At 41.6% G+C, this 27314-nt stretch overlaps 1 protein-coding gene across 1 annotated transcript in view; it reads left to right on the forward strand.

Annotated features, from left to right (window-relative positions):
* Positions 1 to 25900, forward strand: part of LOC136879328 (tachykinin-like peptides receptor 86C) — a 1256628-nt gene extending 1230728 nt beyond the window's left edge. Inside the window, exon 8 of the mRNA XM_068229069.1 lies at positions 25700 to 25900. Within this exon, the coding sequence (XP_068085170.1) occupies positions 25700 to 25900 (201 nt within the window). The remainder of the gene's footprint in view (positions 1 to 25699) is intronic.
* Positions 25901 to 27314: the final 1414 nt, after the last annotated feature.

Here is a 27314-nt window from a genome sequence, read left to right on the forward strand (position 1 = left end):
TTTGACAGTCCAAAGCCTGTGTTAAGTGTGATGGAAACAAGTTTCTATAAGTTGCATAGATTAAACGTTATTTCATTTACAGGGGTTGCTTACATTACATGTCTTGTTTCTTATTTTCGAAGGTAGTTTTCGCAAATTTCCGGCAGCGAAATATTTACGAAGACCTGGGAAACAGTAGTCAGGCAGTAATAATGAATAGTGTGCGCGAATTTCCGCTTTAATGAGGTGTTGGCAAATTTCCGTGTTCGTACTTTTCCGCACACCATGCACCCCCTACCTTTAAGCTTCAGTTGTGAAATCTCATGTTGCTCTTCCGTGTTTGGCCGGACATTAACTCCTGTGTTGTGGTTACTCGCTGCTAGCCGGATTCTGTAAACACAGAGGATCAACGCGCCTCACTATACAATATACAGTATACACCTCGCTAATCGTAAGTGGGTGAATACTATGATTATACTATGGTTATTTGCAGGAAGAGAATGTAACAATGTGTAGAATATAGAAAATAATACAAACTTCTGATTACACATTCTACTTTTAAATAAAACCAGTGTCAAATTGGCCCTATTAACTAAATTACAAATTAATTTTCATACCTATCATAGTTTAAAGCTTACCTTGTCCTAAATTCCCACTGTTTATTCACTTTTATTCTGCAATTCGTCATTTTAACACTCTTATAGTTTCGACTGAATAATGAAAGGTGTTTTATTGTGACGGTATGTCATAGTGGTTCTTTCTTGAGATAGGTAAATTCGTATTGAACTATCAATAGTCACTGGGTTGATGAATACAAATTAATAAATAATATTAATAATCGAAGACTGAAATTCTATGGACACGTTCACAGATAATCGTCTTCAAGGCTAACCCACAGGATTTTGACATGTACTGAAAAATTGAAGAACGTACCATGGATACAAGATGTTAAAAATGATCTGGGAGAGGCCCAGATAGAGACACTACCGTCACAAGATAAATTGATAGCTAGTAAAGCCAGAGAATGAAGTCCCTAAAAGATCGGCGACTAGGTGGTCGGAGGAAACAAAAGAGGCACATAGTGAAATAATGAAAGCTATGTCGTCTGTTAAAAAGGCGAATCATAAATGTAATGCGTGATTCATCAGGGTCTATACGAGAATAATAATAATAATAATAATAATAATAATAATAATAATAATAATAATAATAATAATAATAATAATCCTGTGGCCTTTTATAGGCCTACAGTGCGTGTGAGATTTCAGTTGACGTAATGTTCAGCTGCTGGAACTCAGTTTTGATATTCCTCTTTATCCGATCACAGAGGAACCCGAACTCATTTTTGTATACATTTCTGTCGGGTAAATACCACCGAGAAGAAAGAACGCGCGTGTTAATGCGGTACGGCTATGGAGCCGAGCTCAGCATTCGGGACACGACTGGGTTCGAACCTTTCACCATCGCCTGTTCTGAGAATGGTTTTCTGTGATTTTCCATTCTCACTTCCAGGTAAATGCTGGAACGGTTCCTATTCACATGCCACAGCCGATTCCTTCCATTCCTTTACCCAGTTTCATTTACTACCATTCATTCTCTCTCCATTAGCACTTCAACTGAGGTTGTCGGTAGGAACCGCATTCACCAGTAAAAACTTGACATAGAAATTTATCCCACCTCCTCACCGACCCCTCTATCAAGAAACGCGGCATACACTTGTCTGGTAAAAAACGAAATATGCCATTAGAAAACTGGTATATGCTGAAGTCATGGACCTCCTTCCGCTTTTCAAAAATCGTACTCTTCTGTCAGATTTGGAATCATGGTATTGGGATCCATGAGCCGGCACTCTACTATAATCCCCGGAGTGATCACTGGGCCGGTTTTGACCTTTTGTTGTTGTTGGAATTTGCTTCAATTTACACATATTTTACTTCTTTCACAGAAGTTTGCAGACTAAAAGATGAAATATATTACAATCATTATTCATACCACCTTTGATTAATATCCTGGTTAGTTTTCAATACTTTGTCTATATTTCATACTCCTAGAGCCCGGATTTTTATGCATTAATAGCTTAGAATGCAAACTTACTGAAGCGAGTAGCAAGTATAGTCTACCTTCACAACGACCATGCTATGAGGTTTGCATTAACATTAGGGGTACGGCCCATCAGAACACCTATAATTTATGTTACTCCTGCTACACTATGGAAGGGCGGGTGGCCGACAGTTTCTGCTAAAGAAATTAGTTTGCAGTCTAACCTGTTAGTGCATAAAAATCCGGACTTTGCTCATAACACTAGAGTGGAATGCTTTTCAGTTATCATTACCAGGAACACACATTCACAGATATGTTTTGACCTTTCTCGTATAACAGCAATATACTGATGTTTTCCGAGCCATGAATTCTGTTTATTAAACTTCTGAGGTTCTTCTTCCTCATTCAAGCAGCTCGGGACTGCGAGAGAAAGAATAGCAATGTAGTCTGAATATGATACCTAACGAGGAACAATAATGTTTTTACTGATAACACATAGTCTTCTTTCAATGTAACCAAATCATTAAAATCGATTTTCTTCAAATTCCTCGGAAGTGTTTTCAGAAATTTGTGGATTACAACCGTCTAGATGTTGTCCAATCTAATCTTTCTACGTGCCACTTCTGTACCCCTATTTCCTTGGCAAGAAGACTATTTTATCCTTCTTTGTAGCCAAGAATTCAGAGATTTACTCAATGGCTGAACAAACAATCATCATTGTAAGTGTTGTCGTTTGGACGGAGCGGTGCCTCCTTATCACATAGATATAATAATAATAATCACCGAGCAAGTGGCCGAGCGGTTAGCGGCGCGCAGCTGTGAGCTTGCATTCGGAAGATAGTAGGTTCGAACTCCACTGTCGGCAGTTCTGAAAATGGTTTTCCGTGGTTTCCCATATTCACACCAGGCAAATTCTGGGGCTGTACCTTAATTAAGGCCACGGCTGCTTCCTTCCCACTCTTTGCCTTTCCTATCACATCGTCGCCATAAGACCTATCTATGTCGGCGCGACGTAAAGCACATTGTAAGAAAGAAAATAATAATAATAATAATAATAATAATAATAATAATAATAATAATAATAATAATAATAAATAATCCACAGCCTGTTTCCAGTTTCAACCGAGTCAGAAATGTAATGAATGAAGCCCGCTCTAATGGCGAAGCCTGCCGCGTTCCTCTGGAGCAATGATTAATGTCTGACAGATGAAATTATATTAGAGAGTTTTGCTGGAATGAAAGATGACTGGGAAAACCGGAGTACCCGGAGAAATACCTGCGCAGCACAAATCTCACATAGAATGACTGGTATATGAATCGCGGAACCCAGCGTTGAGAGGCTGTCGCACTGGCACCTGAGCCACGGTGATACATTATGATGATGGTGATGATGATGATTATTATTATTATTATTATTATTATTATTATTATTATTATTATTATTATTATTATTATTATTATTATTATTATTATTATTATTATTATTATTAAATTCCACAGTAAAGGAAGGTTATTATCATAGTATACCGGAGAAGCAATAGCGAACAGCGAAGATTGTAGCTGATAACATTTACTGTATTTAGTTTTTTTGATGATTGTTCGACTCCTTGTATGAATGGTGCAGAAGGCCCCGGTCCGATTCGCGTTCGGGTCGAGAATTTTAACTACGTATAGTTAAATCCCCTGTTTCGGGGATTGAATGTTTACGCTTGTCAATGTATAATTTCATCTGCACACGTATTGGTCTTATGCTCGGAGTTTCGATTCCCGGCCCGGCTGTGAGATTTTAACCATGCGTATAGTTAATTCTTATGGTTCGGGAAATGGATATTAGTACTGTCTCCACATATCTCTACAAATCCCCCTCATCACACAACACGTTCCTCCAATATACTTTCGCGCAGTACCACATACGTCAGACGCTACCGACCTTCTGCAACCTGCCTATAATAGCCACATAAATATTTATTATTCTTCCTCTTATCCTGGCGGCCACCTAGTCTAGGCGGTAAAGGTGAGGTCAGGTAGTGGAAACTTTTAGAAATAAGAGAAGCACATAGTACTAAGGTTTACTCAGACCACACTAAAAGTAATTACCAGGTTAATTCATTGCGACAAAGACTGTCAGACAGAGAGCTAACCACACTATCCCACTTGGTACCGAGGTTACGTATAAAGTGACTTTAAGTTCCTCTCCACCGGGGGCCTTCATGACATATATGGAGATGACTTATTTGCTCGCTTTCTTTCCTTTTATCTTCGTTTGAGCCAATTATAACAGCTGTGTGCTTTTAAGCTTTGATCATGCTATCTTTTCTACCTTCTGTAGATTCATCAGATTCCATTCCACTTTTCACCTTCCCAGAGGCTCTTATCATGGGATCGTGCGTTGACGACCACAGGGCCCTTAAGTGAGCCCTGGCATTGTGAAAGGCTCCTCACTTAAATATTTTATATCCAACCTCACTAGGTCAACTCTTGTTCATTTCCGACCTCAACTGTGTTAGATTGACGGGGCCAAGGGAGTCATATATTTTTACTTCTTTCGTGGACCTTTCTTTCATTTTTCGAAGAATTGGATCTCTTCCTTATTCCTCTCTGATTCGTATTAATATAGAATGGTTGTACTTCCTCTTAAAGCAACCATCACCACCACGTTTTCAACTTCAATTCAAGCAAAATTCTGTAATTGAAACGGTGATTTCAAAAATCCACTCTTCTAGCCCTTCAGGCAAGCAACTCAATGTTGAAAACATCCTAGGGATATGAGCTACGAAATTTAGGAGAATAAAATATGATGAAGCATGAGAATTTATTCTTTATTTATTCCTAAAAATTACAACCCTTTCCTTAATCATCGTTATCCGGTCGATTAGATTAGCAGTTTGACTTTTTCTATCACTACGAGCACTAATGTGAATTAATGTACAATTTCACTTAAGCCTTATAACGAACACATTACAGAAAGAATTATTTAAATAAGTCAATCCTGCTAGGATTTGAATCAAAAAGAAAACGAATAGAGGATCAAGCGATTTTAGGTGGTTTTTCTGGAACTTCATTTCGGCCGGAAGTGACTTTCGATATTTGTTCTTTATGACTGATGGAGCTATTAAAGACTCACAATTCGAAGCCTTTGTGGGCCCTTTATTCCATCAACTTTTTGCACGAATAAGGCAATTGCTTAATTTTACATTTTTTGTAGTATGAGGACCCCCTTTTTTTATAATGCTATTTGTTCGGGGCGTCGACCTATAAAGATCTTTTGCCCCTACTTGCACCATAGGATATGAACCTGCATGTAATTGGAATTGCGGAAGTGCAGAGGGTTGTATGTGAGGAAAGGAACGTTAAGGACGACACAAACACCCAGTCCCCAGGCCAGAGATATTAATCATTTACAATTAAAAACGCCTGACCCGGTCGGGAATCGAACCCGGAGCCGCCAGTGACAGGCGGACACGTTGCCCTTACACCGCGGGTCGGACATGAGGACCCTTACTTTTCTAAGAAATGTTCTCAACATTAAAACATCCCAAGTCCATGCATCAACCAAATCGGGTATTTCGCGGTACGTTTTTGTATGCAGAAGACCGCATCCAGTGACGATAACAATTACCCAACTTTGCATATCACTGCCGTGTATAACGACAACTGAATGTTACTGTGATTTCAAGAGAATCCCAAGTCAAAGACTTGGGAGGTACTTGAATTCACCTTTCGTCGTCCACCAAACGAAAGATGGGTGGAAGTAATAAAGAAGAGATCATCTGTGCATTGCTTGAAAAGAAAAAAACAAATTATTGATTCCGAAGAAGGTTTAAAGACAAGTTTAAAATCCAGCAGAACGAAAAACAAAGAGAGGTTTTGCGTTAAAATGTACAAATTTTTCAAGTTTGATAGTTGCAGTGTGAATTAAATTAGCGTAGATAAAACAATAAGTGGGATGATGCCAGACCACTTCCGCGTCTTAAAATCTAACATGAAGCCAATAATCCCTTAATGTAAGATAAGTCACTTTTTGGACCTGATGATCCACATGGTGCTGTTGCAGAAAACCCGTGAGAGAATACTTTAAGGAATGTTTTGCGAATTGTGCAGTGGGTATTGCTGAAACTATATGCTGTACATTTACTTAGAACAGTAGTAAAATAATTTCATTTTTATGCCTGTACCTGCAATAGCACACAATCTTGTAATTAAAAAATATTCAACCACAGTAAAACTCATGTTACTTCAATATAAGGAGTAATTTCAGAAACAACACAAATCCACTTACTTCGCACACCCACCGATGGTCACAGACTAAACTTAGGAATATAGACATACTGGATGATTATTGTAGGAGTTAAACAAATTTAGCTGCAGTAACTATTTTTAATACAATCTAGCTTTTTGTTTCTCTTGAAAAATTTAGTCTCTGGACTTGGGATGTTCATGAAATCACCGTTTCAATGGTAACTTTTTTTTTTTTTTTTGCTATTTGTTTTTCGTCGCACCGACATAGATAGATCTTACGACGACGATGGGAGAGGAACAGCCTAGGAAGTGGAAGGAAGCGGCCGTGGCCTTAATTAAGGTACAGCCCCGGCATTTGCCTGGTGTGAAAATGGGAAACCACGGAAAACCTTAATGGTACTCTTTACTACCACGAAAGAATAAACAGCAATATGAACGACACTGCTGACCAGACCGGTGTTCCATGCCTGTATTGAATTGTGAGGTGTACTACCACAATAATTCCATTCCGTAATTCAACTTACAACAATATATAATCAGCTCTTTTAATTCGGTAAACAAATATATCTCTTTCTTCCACTAAGTTGTTAGGTTTTCACGGACAGCTTCCATCACTCGGACCGTCATCTATCAATTCATTTGTGCTTACAAAGTACATTGATACCCGAATCTCAGTCAATTACAAATGGTAAACATTCCATTCATTACAAGTTGCCTGTGTACCATCCGGGAATTATGTTTGGATAATATGCCCTTCTAATCCAGTCACATTATGCGGTCCTCGTAGTTACACGTGCATGATGAAATATGTGTAACAAAAGGGATGCGCTGCATTAGTACAAACAGCAAAGCTGTCTCTGTCCAAAGAGAGGTTCAGCAAGGCAGTATTATAGGAACTTTATATTTTCCTACATACAGGATGAAGCGAAATTCGCGCACTCGGGCGTCGCAGCGCGACTCCTCACATGCCAGCAATAAAAAAATGTTTCTCACAAAAGTTCGTCCTGCGACTAGGCCTATCTCCGGAAGGAAAAAGTAATTGAAGAGTGGCAATCTGGCAACACTGTAACCACATGTAGGGTAACTACCTCCGTCAGCACGTATTAGTCGTGCTGTGCAGTTGGTGCAGTGGATAGAGTTTTGGGTTAGCATGCAGAAGGTCGAGAGGTCGATCCTGGGTTGAGGCGTATGCTTTTTATTTCATATATGTAGTCCAGGTGGTATGGTATCTGGCATCTTAGTCGTCAACAGCGACTGCAGCGGTTCCCGTAGATACCATTTGCACTTACATACTACGATCCTAGAAATGGACGAACGTTATTTTTCTTTGGTAGTCTTGAAAGACGCCCTTTCCTCGTCGTAGGCGTGAATTTATTCGCACCACTTCATATACTAGATGCGTTACGACGTGTCCAGCCTTAATAAATTTTGTAAATGTAGGATACAAAATCCGCCTCTGTGGTGTAGTGGTTAGCGTGATTAGCTGACACCCCCGTAGGTCCGGGTTCGATTCCCGGCTCTGCCACGAAATTTGAAAAGTGGTACGAGGGCTGGAACGGGGTCCACTCAGCCTCGGGAGGTCAACTGAGTAGAGGTGGGTTCGATTCCCACCTCAGCCATCCTGGAAGTGGTTTTCCGTGGTTTCCCACTTCTCCTCCAGGCGAATGCCGGGATGGTACCTAACTTAAGGCCACGGCCGCTTCCTTCCCTCTTCCTTGCCTATCCCTACCAATCTTCCCATCCCTCCACAAGGCCCATGTTCAGCATAGCAGGTGAGGCCGCCTGGGCGACGTACTGGTCATACTCCCCAGTTGTATCCCCCGACCAAGAGTCTGAAGCTCCAGGACACTGCCCTTGAGGCGGTAGAGGTGGGATCCCTCGCTAAGTTCGAGGGAAAAGCCGAACCTGGAGGGTAAACAGATGATGATGATGATGATGAAATGTAGGATACATGTGACCTAATTACCGGTGTCTTACTGTATTACAGTATGTAATGTCCGATGGAAATTAACAAATATAAAAGGCGCCTCAAACCAGGATCGAACCCTCGACCTCCTGCATGCTAACCCAAAACTCTATCCACTGCTCCGACTGTACAGCACGTCCAATACGTGCTGACAGAGGTAGTTACTCTACATGTGGTTACAGTGTTGCCAGATTGCCACTCTTCAACGTTCTTTTTCTGCCAGATATACTCGCAAGACGATCTTTTGTGAGAGACTTTTTTTATTGCTGGCATGTGAGAGGCGCGTTGCGACGCTTGAGGGCGCAAATTTCGCTTCAGCCTGTATATATGAATGACAAGTATCCTCTCAAAAATAATTCAACCCCTTTTCCATTTATTTTTATCCACTATAAGTGGATTTTTCGAAAACAGGAAAATCATGGCCACCAGGCGGACTAATGATATAATGGTAAACACGATAAAAAATCAGGTTGTAAAGAGGACAAAGCCCTCTCAGTTTTAATTACTATGTTGATGGTGTGAAACTCAGGGATCATTGTAAGTACATGGGAATTAAGAGAAGTTCTTCATTGGGGTTATCACATTAACGAGGTTGTAAATGAAGATTGCATATCTCTTAATATATTTCTGGAGGTGTTAAGAGTTGTAGGAAGGATATAAGAGGGCCCATATTAGAGTCTTTCTCCCACGAGGATTACTTGATTCAAGAACTAGGAAAGGTCCGAGGGAAATCAGCCTAATTTATTCTGCGTGGTTACTGACAAGGGAGTAATGTTATGAAAATGCTTCAAACTTTGTCCTGGGAAGACTTGGGGGTAAGGGGACGAACTACTGGACTAAGTGATACGTTTCGAGGTGTCAGTGGAGAGTGCATGGAATAGTAGACGAATAAACTTTGACTGAGCGAGGAGCTATCAGTTTTGGATTCTTCAGGTAGCTGTCAGCTTTCGTTCGGGAGATAGTGGGTTCAATTTCCCACTGTCGGCAGACTTGAAGATCGTTTTCCGTGTGCGACGTAAAGTAACTAGCAAAAAAAAAAAAAAAAACAAGCATTTTCCGTGTTTTCTAACTATCACACCTCACACACGTGTATGGCCGTTTCCTATCTGATCGCCGCCACAAGACCTATCTGTGTCAGTGCGACGTAAAGCAAATTGCAAAAAAAAAAAGAAGTTCAAACTTCTTGAATTCCAGCTTTATATTCATATTGTGATCTTCCGTACTTTTAAAACCAGCGGGACTCGAACCGGAGTTTTAATTTACATATGATTATATTTTTGTAATAAGCTATTGTGAAAAGTGACTTTTCAAGTAATTCATCAAAGAAACAATTCGATAAACATTGAACTACTTAACTAGTTAGTAAGTCCGTCAGTGCTATCAGTCATGCCGCACTCCCAATCAAGCTATCTCTTTACATCAATGCACCAATTCAAGCTTCAGGGCAACTCCTCTGGACACTGTTGATCTAGACGGTTTGATACATTCAATGACCGAGCGACTGGCTGCACGGTTTGGGTCACGTCGCTGTCAGCTTGCATTCAGGACAGAGTGAGTTCGAACCCACTGTAGGCAGTCCTGAAGATGGTTTTGTGTGGTTTTCCGTTTTGACACAGGACAATGCTGGGATTGTACCTTAATCAAGGCCACCGTCGTTTCCTTCCCGCTCCTAGTCCTTTCCTCTCCCATCGTCGACAACAGACCTATCTTTGTCGGTGCGACGTTAAGCAAATTATATATAGTTCCAATTTTTTACAATATATTTATGTGTCAATTTATTTTTTACCGCGTGAGTTGGCCATGCGGTTAGGGGCGCGCAGCTGTGAACTTGCATCCGGGTGATAGTGGGTTCGAGCCGCACTGTCGGCAACCCTGAAGATGGTTTACCGTTGTTTGCCATTTTCACAACAGGCAAATGCTGGGGGGTGTACCTTAATTAAGTCCTCGGCCTCTTCCTTCCTATTCCTAGCCTTTTCCTCTCCCATCGTTGTCATAAGACCAACCTGGGTCGGTGCCACGTAAAGCTATTTGTAAAAATAAATTATTTATTTATTTATTTATTTATTTATTTATTTATTTATTTATTTATTTATTTATTTATTTATTTATTTACATTCGAACCTCGATATCGCAAATCTCTTTTACTCGAATTTTCCGTATCCCGAAGTAACTTAAATTTCCCGGCCGTTTTTGCCATTCTTTGCGTGTGTTTATTTCTATATTACTTCGAATTCGCTTACACGAATTTCTGGAGTTCACGAAGTAAGCATTTCCTCCCTTGAAGCAAAACATAGTCTGTAACTCGAATTTTGTGCAACATTAGCTGTGCAGAGAGGAAGAGTTAACAAGTAAAGAAAGGGTTACAGTGATGCTGGGAGCTAATATGGCGGGAACCGAAAACCTAAAACTTCTAGTGATCGGAAAATTGGCGAAGCGTCGTTGTTTCTCGGGTGTGAATTCATTACTTAGTGATCACGTACGAATGCAAGCCCCGAGGTCGCGGATGACAAGCTCAATTTACGAATCTCGGCTGCGTGGTATTGACGAGAAGTTTCAATGTGAAGGGAGGAAAGATTAAGCGTAACAAACAGAAGAGACTAACGATTTTTTCCAAAGATGTTAACGAGGAATGTATGTGCTGTATCCTGTCTTCTAAAAATTTACTATAACGAGGCTTATTATTAAAGTGATGCCGTAAAATTGCTTGTATACTTTTAAGAATTGTTAAAAATAATGTTTTGAGTATAAACCCCTAGATACAGTACATATGATCCAATTATCTGCTATCGTGATGCTATACATGCTGTAAAACCATATTATCTATATCTCCAAATTTCGATAGCTCAAAATAAAATCTACCTCCCGAGGTGATTCAAGGTATCGAGGTTCCTCTGTATTTACAATATATACATATATCTTCGTTATACCTCGAAATACCGTTATGTGTCAATGTTTTAGGAGAAATACTGAACCGCAGCACATGTATCACAACGAGACTTATGTGATATAGTTCATGCAATAATGAAACTTAGATGACAAACCCTTTCTGACGGGAGTGGTTTTTTTTTTTTTTTTTTTTTTTTTTTTGCTAATGGCTTTACGTCGCACCGAGACAGATAGGCTTGTGGCGACGAAGGGATAGAAACGTCCTAGGATTGGGAAGGAAGCGGCCGTTGCCTTAATTAAGGTACAGCCCCAGCATTTTCCTGGTGCGAAAATGGAAACCACGGAAAATCATCTTCAGAGTTTCCGACAGTGGCGTTCGAACCCGCTATCTCCTGGATACAAGCTCACAGCCGCGCGCCCCTAACCGCACGGCCAACTCGCCCGATGACCGGAGTTCTAAGCTGAAATATATCACAAAGCGGTCTCTCTAGGAGCAAAGACATTATATATATATTCAGCGCTAAAAAATATATGAATTAGCTGTAAAGACAGAAGCACTTAAATTTTGCCGTACGAACAGCAATAACAATTTGCAGTAAAAGATTAAAAATAAGAAACCCTGAATTCCATGAGCCTTTACTCAAGCACTTATAGGTTGACTTGAATATTCAAGTAATATAATTACAATTTAGTTTTTATCTTAAAATAAAAGAGACTTCGTTGCGTGATTTTATTAATCTGCAAACGTAGAGTTTTATATGAAATTTTTGCTTAAGTATGCTTATTACTTTCAGAGTAATATTTGCTAGAATGAGCAAAGAGGTAATTCGTGCACCGTTTTCTTTTCCTGTCCATTTGTATGTCCTTCTACATAATTCATTAGTGATGGTAATATATATCCAGTGTGCCTGAAAGAAAAATAAGCTAATGCTATTAAACACCTACGTGACTGGTAGAAATACGCACCGAAAGGGATTATTGAGCATTTGGCCATTAATTGTTTAATGTATATACGTTGAAGGGAGCTTATCCTGGCAGTTAAGTGGCATGATTGTGTTAGTTGGTGAGGGGAACCCGAGGGGCATTTGGCAGTTCCCACATGCTAGTCTGGGAGAGCAACAACACTTCCTTTGGTGTGGAGCCACCTGCGTTAACTACACATCAAAGCAGGGCCACCCTCATTATATGCTTGGCGAGCGGAAGTGGATCGAGAGTTTCATGAAAATGTTAAGAGGTTACCATCTCAAAAGCATTTCTATTGGTGGGAATTACCAGAGTTCATTCTGTAAATTATTGTGGAGCTTCAAAATGACTTGAAGTGATCACTTTACTATTGCATTCTCAGTGAGCTATAATTAATTCACTTGACCTCCTCGTGAAATCATTGCAACATTAAAAGCAACTTGACAACATTATAAAATGCTGGGGCTGTACGTTAATTAAGGCCACGGCGGCTTCCTCCCCAATCCTAGGACGTTCCTATCCCTTCGTCGCCACAAGGAATATCTGTGTCGGTGCGACATAAAGCCATTAGCCGAAAAAAAAACCACTCCGGTCAGAAAGGGTTTGTAATCTATGTTTCACTATTGCATGAACTATATCACATAAGTCTCGTTGTGATACATCGTATAACTAAATAAAATTCAGGAAACTCAGTCGTCAAAATTTACCAGTGTTTCGCCCCAGTGCGATATGGGCTCATCAGCTGGATACCGCACTTCCCCAAGACACTGGCCGGCTTGCACGCCGGTAACGACCCAACTGCAAGCTATGCATGTTGTTGTAACCAAGGTTGAGATTTACAAAACACAACTTTATTATTCGCTTCAAATGCAAAATACACTATTTACACACATAAAACTGAAATTTAACTTGAAGCAAAATGAATTAGGAATCTTGAGAAAGAGTCTATCTTCTGTACACTATATACAAGTTTGCAGTATTTACATCCACTACTATCTAGAAAAGATAGTCCTTGTGATAAGAAAAGTCGATAGTCGAAAACTATCCGAAGTACTGACATAAATGTTTTGGAAAGTCCTTCCTTGCTGAGTTCATAAAAGCAAGTTCAATGTTGGAAGAACTCTTACTTGGCGAAACCAAGGGAGCTTGCCTTGATTAGGGAAATATAACGGTATGTAATAGAATGTCTGGATATGGGCAGCGGAATAAGAGGAGCGGTGACCAGAGGTGAGACCTCGTACTGCCAGAAATTCAGTCCACCTGGTCGAAGCACATTTTCAAGAGGAGTAGCCTCCGTGCTCGACGTAGGGTGTATTCTGGAGCTGGACACCGGGGCAAGTGGGCATCTGGACAGGCTGGGAGTTCCTCTTTATAGTACACACACGACTGTTCAGGCACGCGCACTGAGAGCTGCGCGTCGAGGCTAGAAGAATGACACTTGGCGCGCGTGTAGCTGGCTGGCGGAGCGAGAAGGGAGCGCCGGACATACAACACATGTGATAAGCACAATGCAGTGCCGACGTACTAGGGGAGAATTACATCTTCACTTGCAAGTGGGCCGGAAAATGTATTTAATAGAACTGATCCGGGATTGACCCTTGTTAATGAAGATCACAGAAGATGCTGAAAATGGCCTCATCTGAAGAAATGAAGAAGTGATAATTCAAAGAACCTCACTCCACTTCGCTCGGAAACGACCGGCAGAACTTAGCACCCGAAGGTTCGTCTGGACGCTTTAAAGAATTACATTAATTGCATTTCTAATCGGCATTTTTCTTATCACATGCATAGCTTGAAGAGGTATCACTAGCGATAATTGGGTTATTTAGGCTCTGGGTTCTATTTCCGGCAGGGTCAACAGGTTTTAATCTTAAACGGTTAATTCCCATGGCTCGCGGACTAGGTGTTTGTGTTGTCTGCACCAGTCATGGAATTCATAAACCACACAAAACAACATCCTCCACAATAAAAACACTCTATTTCCCATACATGGTAGAGCCCACCCACCCTCATTGGAGGGTCTCCCTTAAAAGTGCTGCACCAGGTTACCAACAGCTACACGAAATAATCCGGTATCAACTGTCATTGACATCAGCGCTATTAATGTCCATTATTAAACTGTCAAACGTCAGCTAATTTGAGTCAAGTTTTGCCTAAACCACATTGATATGTTTCTTCAGCTGGACAGATTTGACTGCCTTGCTCTTAATAACTGTCGGTCGACTTGTCCAAATTTGACCGAACTTAGTGCAAAGGCCGCAATAACACTTTCGCCAGAACTGTTAATTTTGGCTGTTTTTAGTTCTATTTCCAAATGCAACTAATAATCGAAAAATTCGGTTGAATCCTGAAGTTGATGCCTTTCTTCTATATACATTCCTTTTTGAAAACTTTCAACGGTAGTGAAGCTACACTCTGGAATAATTTTAACATTCTGCCTTTATTTTTTTCTTTGCATTTAGGCCATCTGTGGACCACGGTGCTTGTGTTCTAGCTGTGTTTTTGTCTTCGTCTGCCCCTTTTAGCATACTGGATTGTGTTCTTAGTGGCCTCTTGAGCCTTCCTGTTGGCCCAGTATTCCTTCATTTTCTCGCTGAATTTTTTCCTGCGCTCCTCTGACCAATTCCCGGCTTCTTTGCGGCTAGCTGATGTAAGGGATGTTAGGAAAGGTTTAGTTTTGACCATTAAACGGTATGCCTTTATGTCAGTAATGGCGGCTTGATTAATATTCAGCTCTGCAAGATCTTTGTCCACTTGTTTGGCCCAGGGGAATCCAGTAGCTTTGCCTTTGTTAGCAACCTTGAAGATCTTATGGGATAATCTATTAGGATCCATTCTGTATAGGTGTCCATAGAAAGTCAGACGTTTTCTCCTGATGGCATCTATGAGGTTTTCTTGATGCTGGTAGAGCTCATTGTTGGGTTTGTACCATCGCCTTCCATCTGGTAGGATCCTTGGCCCTATTATTCTTCTCAGGGATTTCCGTTCTTGCACTTCCAGGGCTCTCAGTGGGTTTTTTTTTAGTTAGGGACAGGCATTCTGCTGCATAGAGGACTGATGGTCTGACTACTGCCTTATAGTGTCTCAGTTTTACATTCTTTGATAAATGCTTTGAGGCATACAGTTTTCTGCAGGCTTGGTAGGCCTTGTCTAATTTGATTCTCCTTTTTCAAGAGCCATCGTTTCACTTATGACCTCCGATATCCACTCTCCGAGGTACTTCACATTTTTAGCTCTCTTGATGTGTTTTGTATCACTGACTCCCATTGTTGTAGGGGCATCTTTGATGTTGGTCATAAACTCGGTCTTTCCAATGTTGATCATGAGGCCCGCTTTAGCTGCAATAGAGTGCAGTGTTTGAAGCTGCATTCCTTTATTTGTTCTTAGCTTTTTTCCTTTCTTGCACAAAGTAATTTGTTACATTTGGGTCTACTTTAGATAGACTGAGCGAGTTGGTTACGTGGTTTGGGTCACGTAGCTATCAACTACATTCGAAAGATAGTAAATTCGAACCCCACTCTCGGCATTCCTGAAGACAATTTTCCGTGATTTCCCACTTTCACACCAGGCAAATGCGAGGGCAAAGCCACAGACGCTTCCTTCTCAGTCCTATCCCTGTCCTATCCCATCATCGCCATAACTTCGTGTGACGTAAGACCAACTGCAAAGAAAAAGAAAGAAATGCATAGGACTGTCATCAAGATACACGTATCAAGCATAACTTCAATTTCTCGCAATGTGACCAACGAAAATGGGCTTCTGAGAGTATATTTGAGGTATGCAGGCACCCAATTCTATTTCGGGTTCAAATGAAAGCAATCAGTATTTAATTTTCCACTCCACTGCACGAGCATCAATGGGCTATTTTTGTGAAGGTTGGGGGAGGGGGATACAGGGGAATTATATATACACCATCATTCTCCAACGTAACACTGGCAGAGGAGCGCATTCGAGGATCGGCACCAATAAATAATGAGCGATTCCTCATAGCAGATGAATCACCGAAAGGAAGTTCGGCCCCATGGCTAAATGGTTAGCGTGCTGGCCTTCGGTCCAGAAGGTCCCGGGTTCGATTCCCGGCCGCGTCGGGGGTTTAACCTTAATTGGGTAATTCCAGTGGCTCGGGGGCTGCGGTTGTGTGTGGCGTATTCAGCATTAGCTCGATTAAGTAGTATGTTCCGAGCTGTCAGTGGAGAGATGGCGTGGGAGGATATCAGTAGACGAATAAGTTTGAGTGGTGTCTTTAAAAGTAGGAAATATCACAATATGAAGATAAAATTGGAATTGAAGAGGACAATTTGGGGCAAATATTCGTTTATAGGAAGGGGAGTTAGGGACTGGTATAATTTACCAAGGGAGATGTTTGATAAATTTCCAATTTCTTTGCGGTCATTTAAGAAAAGGCTAGGAAAACAGATAGGGAATCTGCCACCTGGGCCACTGCCCTAAATGCAGATCAGTAGTGATTGATTGAATCCTAGGTAGGGCCCTCATCTTCACAAACATGCAGGTCTTTTAATAGGCCCTCTGCGAGGAAAAGACCCGAACTAGGTCTCTCCGGAGGCCATACGCCATTTATTTTTCCGAAGGGAAGTCGACAGATGACGTTTTTGCAGTGTAGGCAGTGAGTTAATGTGGTAGCGATTCTGAGCCCGGTAAAGGAGGATCGAAAAGGAGGCCACATAGCTAGTTGCAAATAGAGGATTGTGGAGGCACATAGTTATTTTACAGAGGCGTGCAGACTTAACGCTGGAAGGCATAGGAGTCCATAATACACAGAGCAAGTGGCTGTGCCGTATGAGTCCGTAGCTATCAGCTTGCATTCGGAATATAGTGGGTTCGAACCCAACTGTCGGCAGCCCTGTCGATGGTTTCCGTGTTTTCCCGTTTTCATACCAGATAAATGCTGGAGCTCTACCATGGTCAGTTCCTTCCCACTCCTATCTCATCGTCGCCATAAGATATATCAATAAATAAATAATTAAACACTGTGGGGATGTTTGAGAAGTGGTATGCTATTTTGATTCTAAAATCATTTTCCCGTCCAACATTTCCAGATATATTACCGTCAGAAACAGTCATTAATACGCTAAGAAACAAAAGGTAAAATACACTTTGATGGAGTAGACCTTTTACCGTTATTAAACACTCATGAACTTAACCCTTTCAGTCTATTTGTCCACTGTAGTGGACGATTTATTTCCGATGGTTTAATGACTTTCTAAAAGTTTGGAAAAGTAGAGGTCATAGTGTACACTGAGGTGGACATGATATTCTATGACATAGCCTAGATAGTCTGATTCATCTACTGACTAAATTTGTAACTGCTGGTAATATCAATAATATGTTACCTGGCAGTGGTTGCCCGAGTTACCAATCTAGGGTGTGTTCACACATTCACACAGTTGTCCAGATAACTGAGAATGTAGGTTGGTATTTTTTTTTTCTGTTTGGGAGTGTTTCTATTAGTCATAAAATATTGGCATTCATGGGTTGGCATAACTTATTTTCACGTAGCATTTGTTAAAAAATCGTCAACCACAGTGGACATGGTGACTAGCATTGAATGTTTGTATTCTTAGTCCGTGTGGTAGTCATAACCTGTGACAGTTGTTTGGTGTGCATTACTGCCAGTTTTCGGTTTCTTATTTATATAGTGTACCCATAAAAAAACCAAACCAAACCCCATGGCACTACAGCCCTTGAAGGGCCTTGGCCTACCAAGCGACCGCTGCTCAGCCCGAAGGCCTGCAGATTACGAGGTGTCGTGTGGTCAGCACGACGAATCCTCTCGGCCGTTATTCTTGGCTTTCTAGACCGGGGCCGCTACCTCACCGTCAGATAGCTCCTCAATTCTAATCACGTAGGCTGAGTGGACCTCGAACCAGCCCTCAGGTCCAGGTAAAAATCCCTGACCTGGCCGGGATCGAACCCGGGGCCTCCGGGTAAGAGGCAGGCACGCTACCCCTACACCACGGGGCTGGCATAGTGTACCCATAATTGACGTAAAATGTTCAGGAATAATAGACCAAAGTATAGTGTTGAAGATATTTTAAACCTCCTGGAAAATGGTGATCTATCTGAAATTGAAGAGCTAGGAGAAAATGAAGACTTCCAAGCAGAAACAGAGACTGATGAATTCGCCTCACTCGTTGATTACTTGCAGCAAGAAGATGCAGGCACATTTCACACTGAATCTTTTAATGATTCTCACATTGATGGCCACATTCCTGAAGAAAATAATCCTTCAAAAAGTAATGAAGGTAATGAACATTTACCGAAACATACATGCATGACAATTGATGAATTATCAAAGACATACTTTATTGATCAGGAACTGACACAGAAGAAGGATATCTCTTGGCGTCCTGGGACCTATGTTTCACCTCCCATAAGTTTCTACCAACCTCCAGTGAGTAACAAATACCAGTTGCCCAGTCCTACTTCTTACTTTGAAAAGTATTGCAATCAGAATTTACTTGAGGAAATAGTTGAAAATAGGAACTTGTATGCAGTGCAGAACACAGCTACCTTTCCGCCTGCAACAGTACAAGAAATAAAAACTTTCATTGGAATTCATTTACTTATGGGAAACTTGAACTATCCACGAGTTCGTTTGTATTGGGAACCTAAATTTTGTGTGCCTCTGATATCCGAAAACATGACATTGAACAGATTTTTTAAATTGCGCCAAAATATGCACTTTGTAGATAACAGGAACAAAGATCCCAACAACACAGATCGTTTTTGGAAAGTCCATCCTTTGTTTGATGCGATAAAATCTAGATGTAAAGAGTTAGAACTGGAAGGTAAACTCTGCATAGATGAACAAATGATACCTTTCAAGGGCCAGATCAACGTCAAACAATATGTTCAGAACAAACCTACTAAGTGGGGCTTGAAAGTATTTATTTTGTGTGGAGAGAGTGGCATGATGTACGACTTCCTCCTTTTTCAAGGTGCTTCAACGCCAATAAATGCAGAGTACAAACAATTTGGGCTCGGAGCTAGTGTTGTTATGCAGCTTTCCAAGCGCATAAATGTGCCATTCCCTCAGTTGTATTTTGACAACTATTTTAGCACGTATTGGCTACTTCAGTGGTTACAGAATAAAGGTATTTATTCTACTGGGACAGTTCGTGTGAACCGGTTTCATAGCCCACCTCTTCGTGCTGATGCAGATGTAAAAAAAAATTAATTTCGAGGATTCATGCTAGAGGTAATCAGTAATGATGGTGCTGTAATCCTTACGAAGTGGTTCGACAACAATTCCGTGATCATGGGATCTAACTTCCAAGGAATTGGGAATGCGGACATGTGCAAGCGTTGGGCAAGAAAAAAAAGGAATACCTCAATGTTCCGAGACCTGAAGTTGTGAGACACTACAACACTTGCATGGGTGGTGTCGATAAATTTGACTTTCTGATTTCAATTTACCGTACCTTCATACGCTCAATAAAGTGGACACAACGCCTATTTACACATGTCCTGGACATGGCCATAACCAATTCATGGTAAGAGTATGTGCGTGAAGCAAAGGTCCTTGGCCTTCCTGCAAATAAAACATTGGATTTGATACACTTTCCCCAGCACATAGCAGAAGCATGGATTATGGCTGGTAAGTCCATTGCAAAGAAGAGGGACAGACCGTCAAATGAATCCGTGTCATCAGTTGTACCGGCCAAGAGAAGAAATGAGCTGAAACCAGTAGAGGTTGTGCGGTTTGATTCAGTCGGCCACTTACCTAGCTTTGACGAACAACAGTCAGTGTCAAGGTGCAAGAACCCGGGGTGCAAAGCAAAAACGCACATGAAGTGTGCTAAGTGTAGGTTGCACCTGTGCATTGCAAGAGACAGAAACTGCTTTCGACAGTTTCATACAAAGTAACTGCCTAGACTGACTATGAATTGTTTGAGTTTATTCATTATTGAGATGTTCATTGTTATTGGCCCTATTATAAATACTTTACAAATACAATATTTTGATAATTATTCTCAGTAGTATAATTGGATGAATCTGCCGCCTCCTCCTCCTCGCGCGGCGCGGGAAATTTGAATTTTGGCGGGAAATTTGAATTTTGGCGGGAGATTTGAATTTGTAAACAAAGCCACGTGCTTTTTGACAGCTGTCATCGACAACAACGCATCGCTAACCTCACTGCTGCCATCTTGACGGGCCTAAACCTCAGTAGTGCCAACTTAACCTAACTAGCGTGAGGTAAACAAAGCCACGTGCTTTTTGACAGCTGTCATCGACAACAACGCATCGCTAACCTCACTGCTGCCATCTTGACGGGCCTAAACCTCAGTAGTACCAGCTTACCCTAACTAGCATGAGGTAAACAAAGCCACGTGTTTTTTGACAGCCACGTGCTTTTTGACAGACAACAACGCATCGCTAACCTCAGTACTGCCATCTTGATGGGCCTAAACCTCAGTAGTGCCAACTTAACCTAACTAGCGCGAGATAAACAAATCCACGTGCTTTTTGACAGCCACGTGCTTTTTGACAGATTTGTAAACAAAGCCACGTGCTTTTTGACAGACAACAACGCATCGCTAACCTCAGTACTGCCATCTTGACGGGCCTAAACCTCAGTAGTGCCAACTTAACCTAACTAGTGCGAGGTAAACAAAGCCACGTGTTTTTTTGACAGTCACGTGCTTTTTTTGACAGCTGTCATCCGTCATCTTTAAACCACAAAGCACTGTGCTGCCCTCTTTAGATGCAAAATTCGTCACCTGTCATCCGCAGTGCTGCCATCTTGACGGGTCTAAACCTTAGTGCTACCAACTTAACCTAACTAGCGCGAGGTAAACAAAGCCACGTGTTTTTTGACAGCTGTCATCCGCCATCATTAATCTATAGAGCACAGTGCTGCCCTCTTTAGCTACTTACATTTGAAATGTGGTGGCGGATAATTTGAAAAATGCTTTTTGACAGCAGCCATCTTTGTGCACCATGCTGCCCTCTTTAGCTAGATACCTGTGGTGGCAGGCAATTCCACATGACAGCAGCCATCTTTAATCAAGAGAGCACTGTGCTGCCATCTTTAGCTAGATACCTTTGAAATGTGGTGGCGGCAAATTGAAAAATTTCACGTGCTCCTGTTTGGAAACAAACTCACGTGCTTTTTTGACAGCTACCATCCGCCATCTTTAATCAACAGAGCTTAGTGCTGCCCTCTTTAGTTTGAAATGTGGTGGCGGCAAATTCCACGTGCTCTTGTTTGGAAACAAAGCCATGTGCTTTTTTGACAGCTGTCATCCGCCATCTTTAATCAACAGAGCACCGTGCTGCTATCATGCGGGCAATTTCGTCAGCTGTCATCCGCCATCTTTAAACATCGTGCTGCCCTCTTTATGGCTACTACCTTAAGCACGTAGTAGCGGGCAATTTGAAAAGTTCTGTTAGCTATCATCCGCCATCTTTAATCAAGAGAGCACCGTGCTGCCATCTTTAGCTAGATACCTTTGAAATGTGGTGGCGGCAAATTCTACATTCTCTTGTTTGGAAACAAACTCACGTGCTTTTTTGACAGCTGTCATCCGCCATCTTTAATCCAGAGAGCACCGTGCTGCCCTCTTTATCGTAGTAGATGTAAATTCGTCACCTGTCATCCGCAGTGCTGCCATCTTTAGCTAGATACCTTTGAAATGTGGTGGTGGATAATTTAAAAAGAGAAATTCTACAGCAGCCCTCTCTCGACGCTAATTGCATAAGATGGCGGCTATACATGACTCCTTAAGGGTGCTTACGCAAGATGGCTACTATACACAGGTTCTTATGAGACGCCCTTGGGATGCTTGCGCAAGATGGCAGTTATACATGGCTCCTTATGAGATGCCCTAGGGATGCTTGCTCAAGATAGCGACTGCTCTTATGGGACGGCTTAAGTGTCCTTGCACAAGATGGCTTGAGACACCCTAAGGATGCTTGCGCAGGTTTAAACTTGTTCGATATAAAGCTATGCCTTGACATAAGAGGCGGAGGAGGAGGTAGAGAAGGAGGAGGAGGAGGAGGAGAATGATAAGGCCTTAACAGCCTATGTATAGTCGCCATTGTTCAAAGATGATAGCTGTCAAAAGAATTTTTCAAATTATCCACCACCACATTTCAGCTAAAGAGGGTAGCAGGGTGCTGTGTTGATTAAGCACATAGAATTTCAAATTGCCCTCCACCACATGCATAACAGCAGCTGTTATCTTGCGCAGTAGCCTCTAAGCTAGCTTTGTTCATAAGAGTAGCTGCCATCTTGTGCGAGCACCCCTAGGCTGTCTCATAAGGAGCTATGTATAGTCATCATTTTGTGTCCGCCATCTTGCGTAAGCATCCCTAGGACGTCTCAAGCCATTTTGTGTCTCATAAGAGCAGCCACCATCTTGTAGAAATAGATAGCTGCCAATGCCAAAGGGCTTAAGTAAGAATCGAACCGTTGATCTCATCATTAGACTATGTTTTTTCTTGTTCCTGATACTACGAACCTACGTATTAGGCGGAAAAATTTTGTCCGTTTTGCTCTACGATGCACCGTTTTCGAGATATTTAACATTTTGCATTTAAGCCTCCAAATTTAATGAATCGAACCAGCACGGTACGTTATACTCTCTACCATAGTTAGACCTGATCATGTTACGAAGACTCGCTTCAATACAAGCTAAAACAGAGCAAATGTCAAAGGGCCTAAGTAGGAACCGAACCGTTGATCCCATCATTAGACTATGGTTTTCTTGTTCCTCATACTGCGAACCTAGGTATTGGGCAGAAAAATTTTGTCCGTTTTGCTCTACAGTGCACCGTTTTCGATATATTTAACATTTTGCATTTAAGCCCTAAATTTAATGAATCGAACTAGCACGACACGTTAGCCTCTAAGCTAGCTTTCTTCATAAGAGTAGCAACCATCTTGCGCAAGCACCCTTAAAGCGTCTCATAAGGAGTTGTGTATAGCCGCCATCTTGTGTCCGCCATCTTGCGCAAGCATCCTTAGGGCGTCTCAAGCCATCTTGTGCAAGGACACTTAAGCCGTCCCATAAGAGCAGTCGCTATCTTGAGCAAGCATCCCTAGGGCATCTCATAAGGAGCCATGTATAACTGCCATCTTGCGCAAGCATCCCAAGGGCGTCTCATAAGAACCTGTGTATAGCAGCCATCTTGCGTAAGCACCCTTAAGGAGTCATGTATAGCCGCCATCTTATGCAATTAGCGTCGAGAGAGGGCTGCTGTAGAATTTCTCTTTTTAAATTATCCACCACCACATTTCAAAGGTATCTAGCTAAAGATGGCTGCACTGCGGATGACAGGTGACGAATTTACATCTACTACGATAAAGAGGGCAGCACGGTGCTCTCTGGATTAAAGATGGCGGATGACAGCTGTCAAAAAAGCACATGGCTTTGTTTCCAAACAAGAGCACGTCGAATTTGCCGCCACCACATTTCAAACTAAAGAGGGCAGCACTATGCTCTGTTGATTAAAGATGGCGGATGGTAGCTGTCAAAAAAGCACGTGAGTTTGTTTCCAAACAAGAGCACGTGAAATTTTTCAATTTGCCGCCACCACATTTCAAAGGTATCTAGCTAAAGATGGCAGCACGGTGCTCTCTTGATTAAAGATGGCGGATGATAGCTAACAGAACTTTTCAAATTGCCCGCTACTACGTGCTTAAGGTAGTAGCCATAAAGAGGGCAGCACGGTGTTTAAAGATGGCGGATGACAGCTGACGAAATTGCCCGCATGATAGCAGCATGGTGCTCTGTTGATTAAAGATGGCGGATGACAGCTGTCAAAAAAGCACATGGCCTTGTTTCCAAACAAGAGCACGTGGAATTTGCCGCCACCACATTTCAAACTAAAGAGGGCAGCACTATGCTCTGTTGATTAAAGATGGCGGATGGTAGCTGTCAAAAAAGCACGTGAGTTTGTTTTCAAACAAGAGCACGTGAAATTTTTCAATTTGCCGCCACCACATTTCAAAGGTATCTAGCTAAAGATGGCAGCACAGTGCTCTCTTGATTAAAGATGGCTGCTGCCATGTGGAATTGCCTGCCACCACAGGTATCTAGCTAAAGAGGGCAGCATGGTGCACAAAGATGGCTGCTGTCAAAAAGCATTTTTCAAATTATCCGCCACCACATTTCAAAGGTAAGTAGCTAAAGAGGGCAGCACTGTGCTCTATAGATTAATGATGGCGGATGACAGCTGTCAAAAAACACGTGGCTTTGTTTACCTCGCGCTAGTTAGGTTAAGTTGGTAGCACTAAGGTTTAGACCCGTCAAGATGGCAGCACTGCGGATGACAGGTGACGAATTTTGCATCTAAAGAGGGCAGCACAGTGCTTTGTGGTTTAAAGATGACGGATGACAGCTGTCAAAAAAAGCACGTGACTGTCAAAAAAACACGTGGCTTTGTTTACCTCGCATTAGTTAGGTTAAGTTGGCACTACTGAGGTTTAGGCCCGTCAAGATGGCAGTACTGAGGTTAGCGATGCGTTGTTGTCTGTCAAAAAGCACGTGGCTTTGTTTACAAATCTGTCAAAAAGCACGTGGCTGTCAAAAAGCACGTGGATTTGTTTATCTCGCGCTAGTTAGGTTAAGTTGGCACTACTGAGGTTTAGGCCCGTCAAGATGGCAGTACTGAGGTTAGCGATGCGTTGTTGTCTGTCAAAAAGCACGTGGCTGTCAAAAAACACGTGGCTTTGTTTACCTCATGCTAGTTAGGGTAAGTTGGTACTACTGAGGTTTAGGCCCGTCAAGATGGCAGCAGTGAGGTTAGCGATGCGTTGTTGTCGATGACAGCTGTCAAAAAGCACGTGGCTTTGTTTACCTCACGCTAGTTAGGTTAGTTTGGCACTACTGAGGTTTAGGCCCGTCAAGATGGCAGCAGTGAGGTTAGCGATGCGTTGTTGTCGATGACAGCTGTCAAAAAGCACGTGGCTTTGTTTACAAATTAAATCTCCCGCCAAAATTCAAATTTCCCGCCATAATTCAAATTTCCCGCGCCGCGCGAGGAGGAGGAGGCGGCAGAACCATCCAATTATACTACTATTCTCCAATGATGTTTTATGGGGGCATTACGGACATAAATTGACTATTTTTTTAGACAATCTCTTATCTGCCAGTCACCATGCCCACTACAGTGGACGATCTGTATCTCTGTTCAGGATAATCCGATTGATGTTTTAATTATCAGAAAAAATTCCAAATATCTTGTTTAGTTCATGTACCAAATTTCAAAATTTTATGTTCAGAAATGATAAATTGTGACTGAAAGTGTTAAAAGAATACACTGATTTATTAGACTGCAGTTGCCAGAGCTCCCCGTTTTTATTTATAGTTTCAAGGATTCCCATGTTCCTCTGTTGCTATGTTCATAGTTACGGCCAAAGAACTTCATTTTGCTAAGTTGTCATGCCTTGTCATGCTACCATAAGAGTGCTGCCCTCTGAAGAAAGATACCTGAATGCGCCCTAGATAAAGAACAGCAGTTATGAACTCACTTGCTATTCTGGTTCGGAGTAATGTATATTGAAAAAAGGAAGAAAATATTTCAATATGTATATTTTACTAATACTAGTATCATGCTTCCTTGGAAATCTAATTTTATTACTTCTTACCATGTTCGCAGGTAGTACGAATGTTCATCATCATCGTGATGATTTTCGCCATCTGCTGGTTGCCTTATCACGCCTACTTCATATACACGCACCACAACAAGTCTATCAGGTACTCCCGCTACGTCCAGCATCTGTACCTGGCCTTCTACTGGCTCGCTATGAGCAACTCCATGGTCAATCCTCTCATATACTACTGGATGAATGTCAGGTAAGTTTACTCAGTAAAGCATATTCTCCGTTTATATACTTCCGGGCTAGCATGACCAAAAGAATGGCTTTCGATTGAGGCAATTAAATAAAATGCAGGAAAACTCTGTCGTCAAAAATTACCACTGTTTCGTTCCACTGTAGCATTGGCTCATCGTTTGGATACCACAAGGGCAGATAAAGCAAGTGGAGATATATTATCCCGCAGTACCTCGGTACTGCATTTTTGCTATTAACGTAATATCTTGCATGGTGTCGCTACAAGCGTGCTGCAGCCCAGTGTCTTAGAAAGGTGCGGTATGCAACTGATGACCCTATGCTACACTGGGGCGAAATACTGGTAAATTTTGACGATTGAGTTTTCCTTAATTTAATTAGATACCTCAATAGAAAGTCATATTTTTGGTGGTAATCTTATTGCTTTGAAGCTTAAAGGAACAAGAGTGTTCACGCACGCACGTACACATATCATTTTATCTGTCTTCAGTGTATGCTAAGAATTCGGTTAATTCAATATTCTAATACAATACTGATTATCACCATGGTGTTGAGATGCTCCAGGTTTAATTCCCGACTCGTACAAATATAGTGATTCTGTAATGAGGACTGGAACGATGTTCACCAAGGGTCATGGGATCAAGTGATGAACTGTATGATTCCTGCCAGGCGATATGGCAGAGAATTCTTTACACTCATCCTGTGAAACTCCAATACTGTACCACTAATTACCTACAAAATTCACTTCACGTCGCACAGACACAGATAGGTCTTATGGAAACTATGGGGTAGGAAAGAGCTATGGGTGGGAGGGAAGCCACCGTGACCTTTATTAAGAACTCCCCAGCACTTGCCTGGTGTGAAAACGGGAAACCACGGAAAAACATACTCAGAGCTGCCAGCAATGGGTTTCTAACTCGCTATGCTGCTTGTTGTTTTAAAGGGCCAAACATCGAAGGTCATCGGCCCCTAACTCACTATCTCTCGAATGTTAGCTGATATATACGTGACCAAAACCGCGCACCCACAAGCTCGGTACCACTACTCCAAATAATAATAATAATAATAATAATAATAATAATAATAATAATAATAATAATAAATCTGCTGATAAAGCAAAAATACAAGCTACAGGATGTACGAAAGAACACAAAAGGAAGCACAGTGAAAGGATGAAGAGATTTTGCGAAAACAAGAAGAAACGTTGTGCTAAATAAGTTCACACGAGCTCCTTAGTTTGGCATAAGGAATAATAATAATAATAATAATAATAATAATAATAATAATAATAATAATAATAATAATTGTACCGGGCGGTACACCTCCACGCCGCTAATTCAAACATTGCGCCAGTTGAAACTCCTCTACTGGAGGAAGCCTGAACTTTAACAACCATGTTAATTCAAAAGTTTCTCGGAGGAT

Source organism: Anabrus simplex, chromosome 8 (assembly GCF_040414725.1).
Source record: "Anabrus simplex isolate iqAnaSimp1 chromosome 8, ASM4041472v1, whole genome shotgun sequence".
NCBI lineage: Eukaryota > Metazoa > Arthropoda > Insecta > Orthoptera > Tettigoniidae > Anabrus > Anabrus simplex.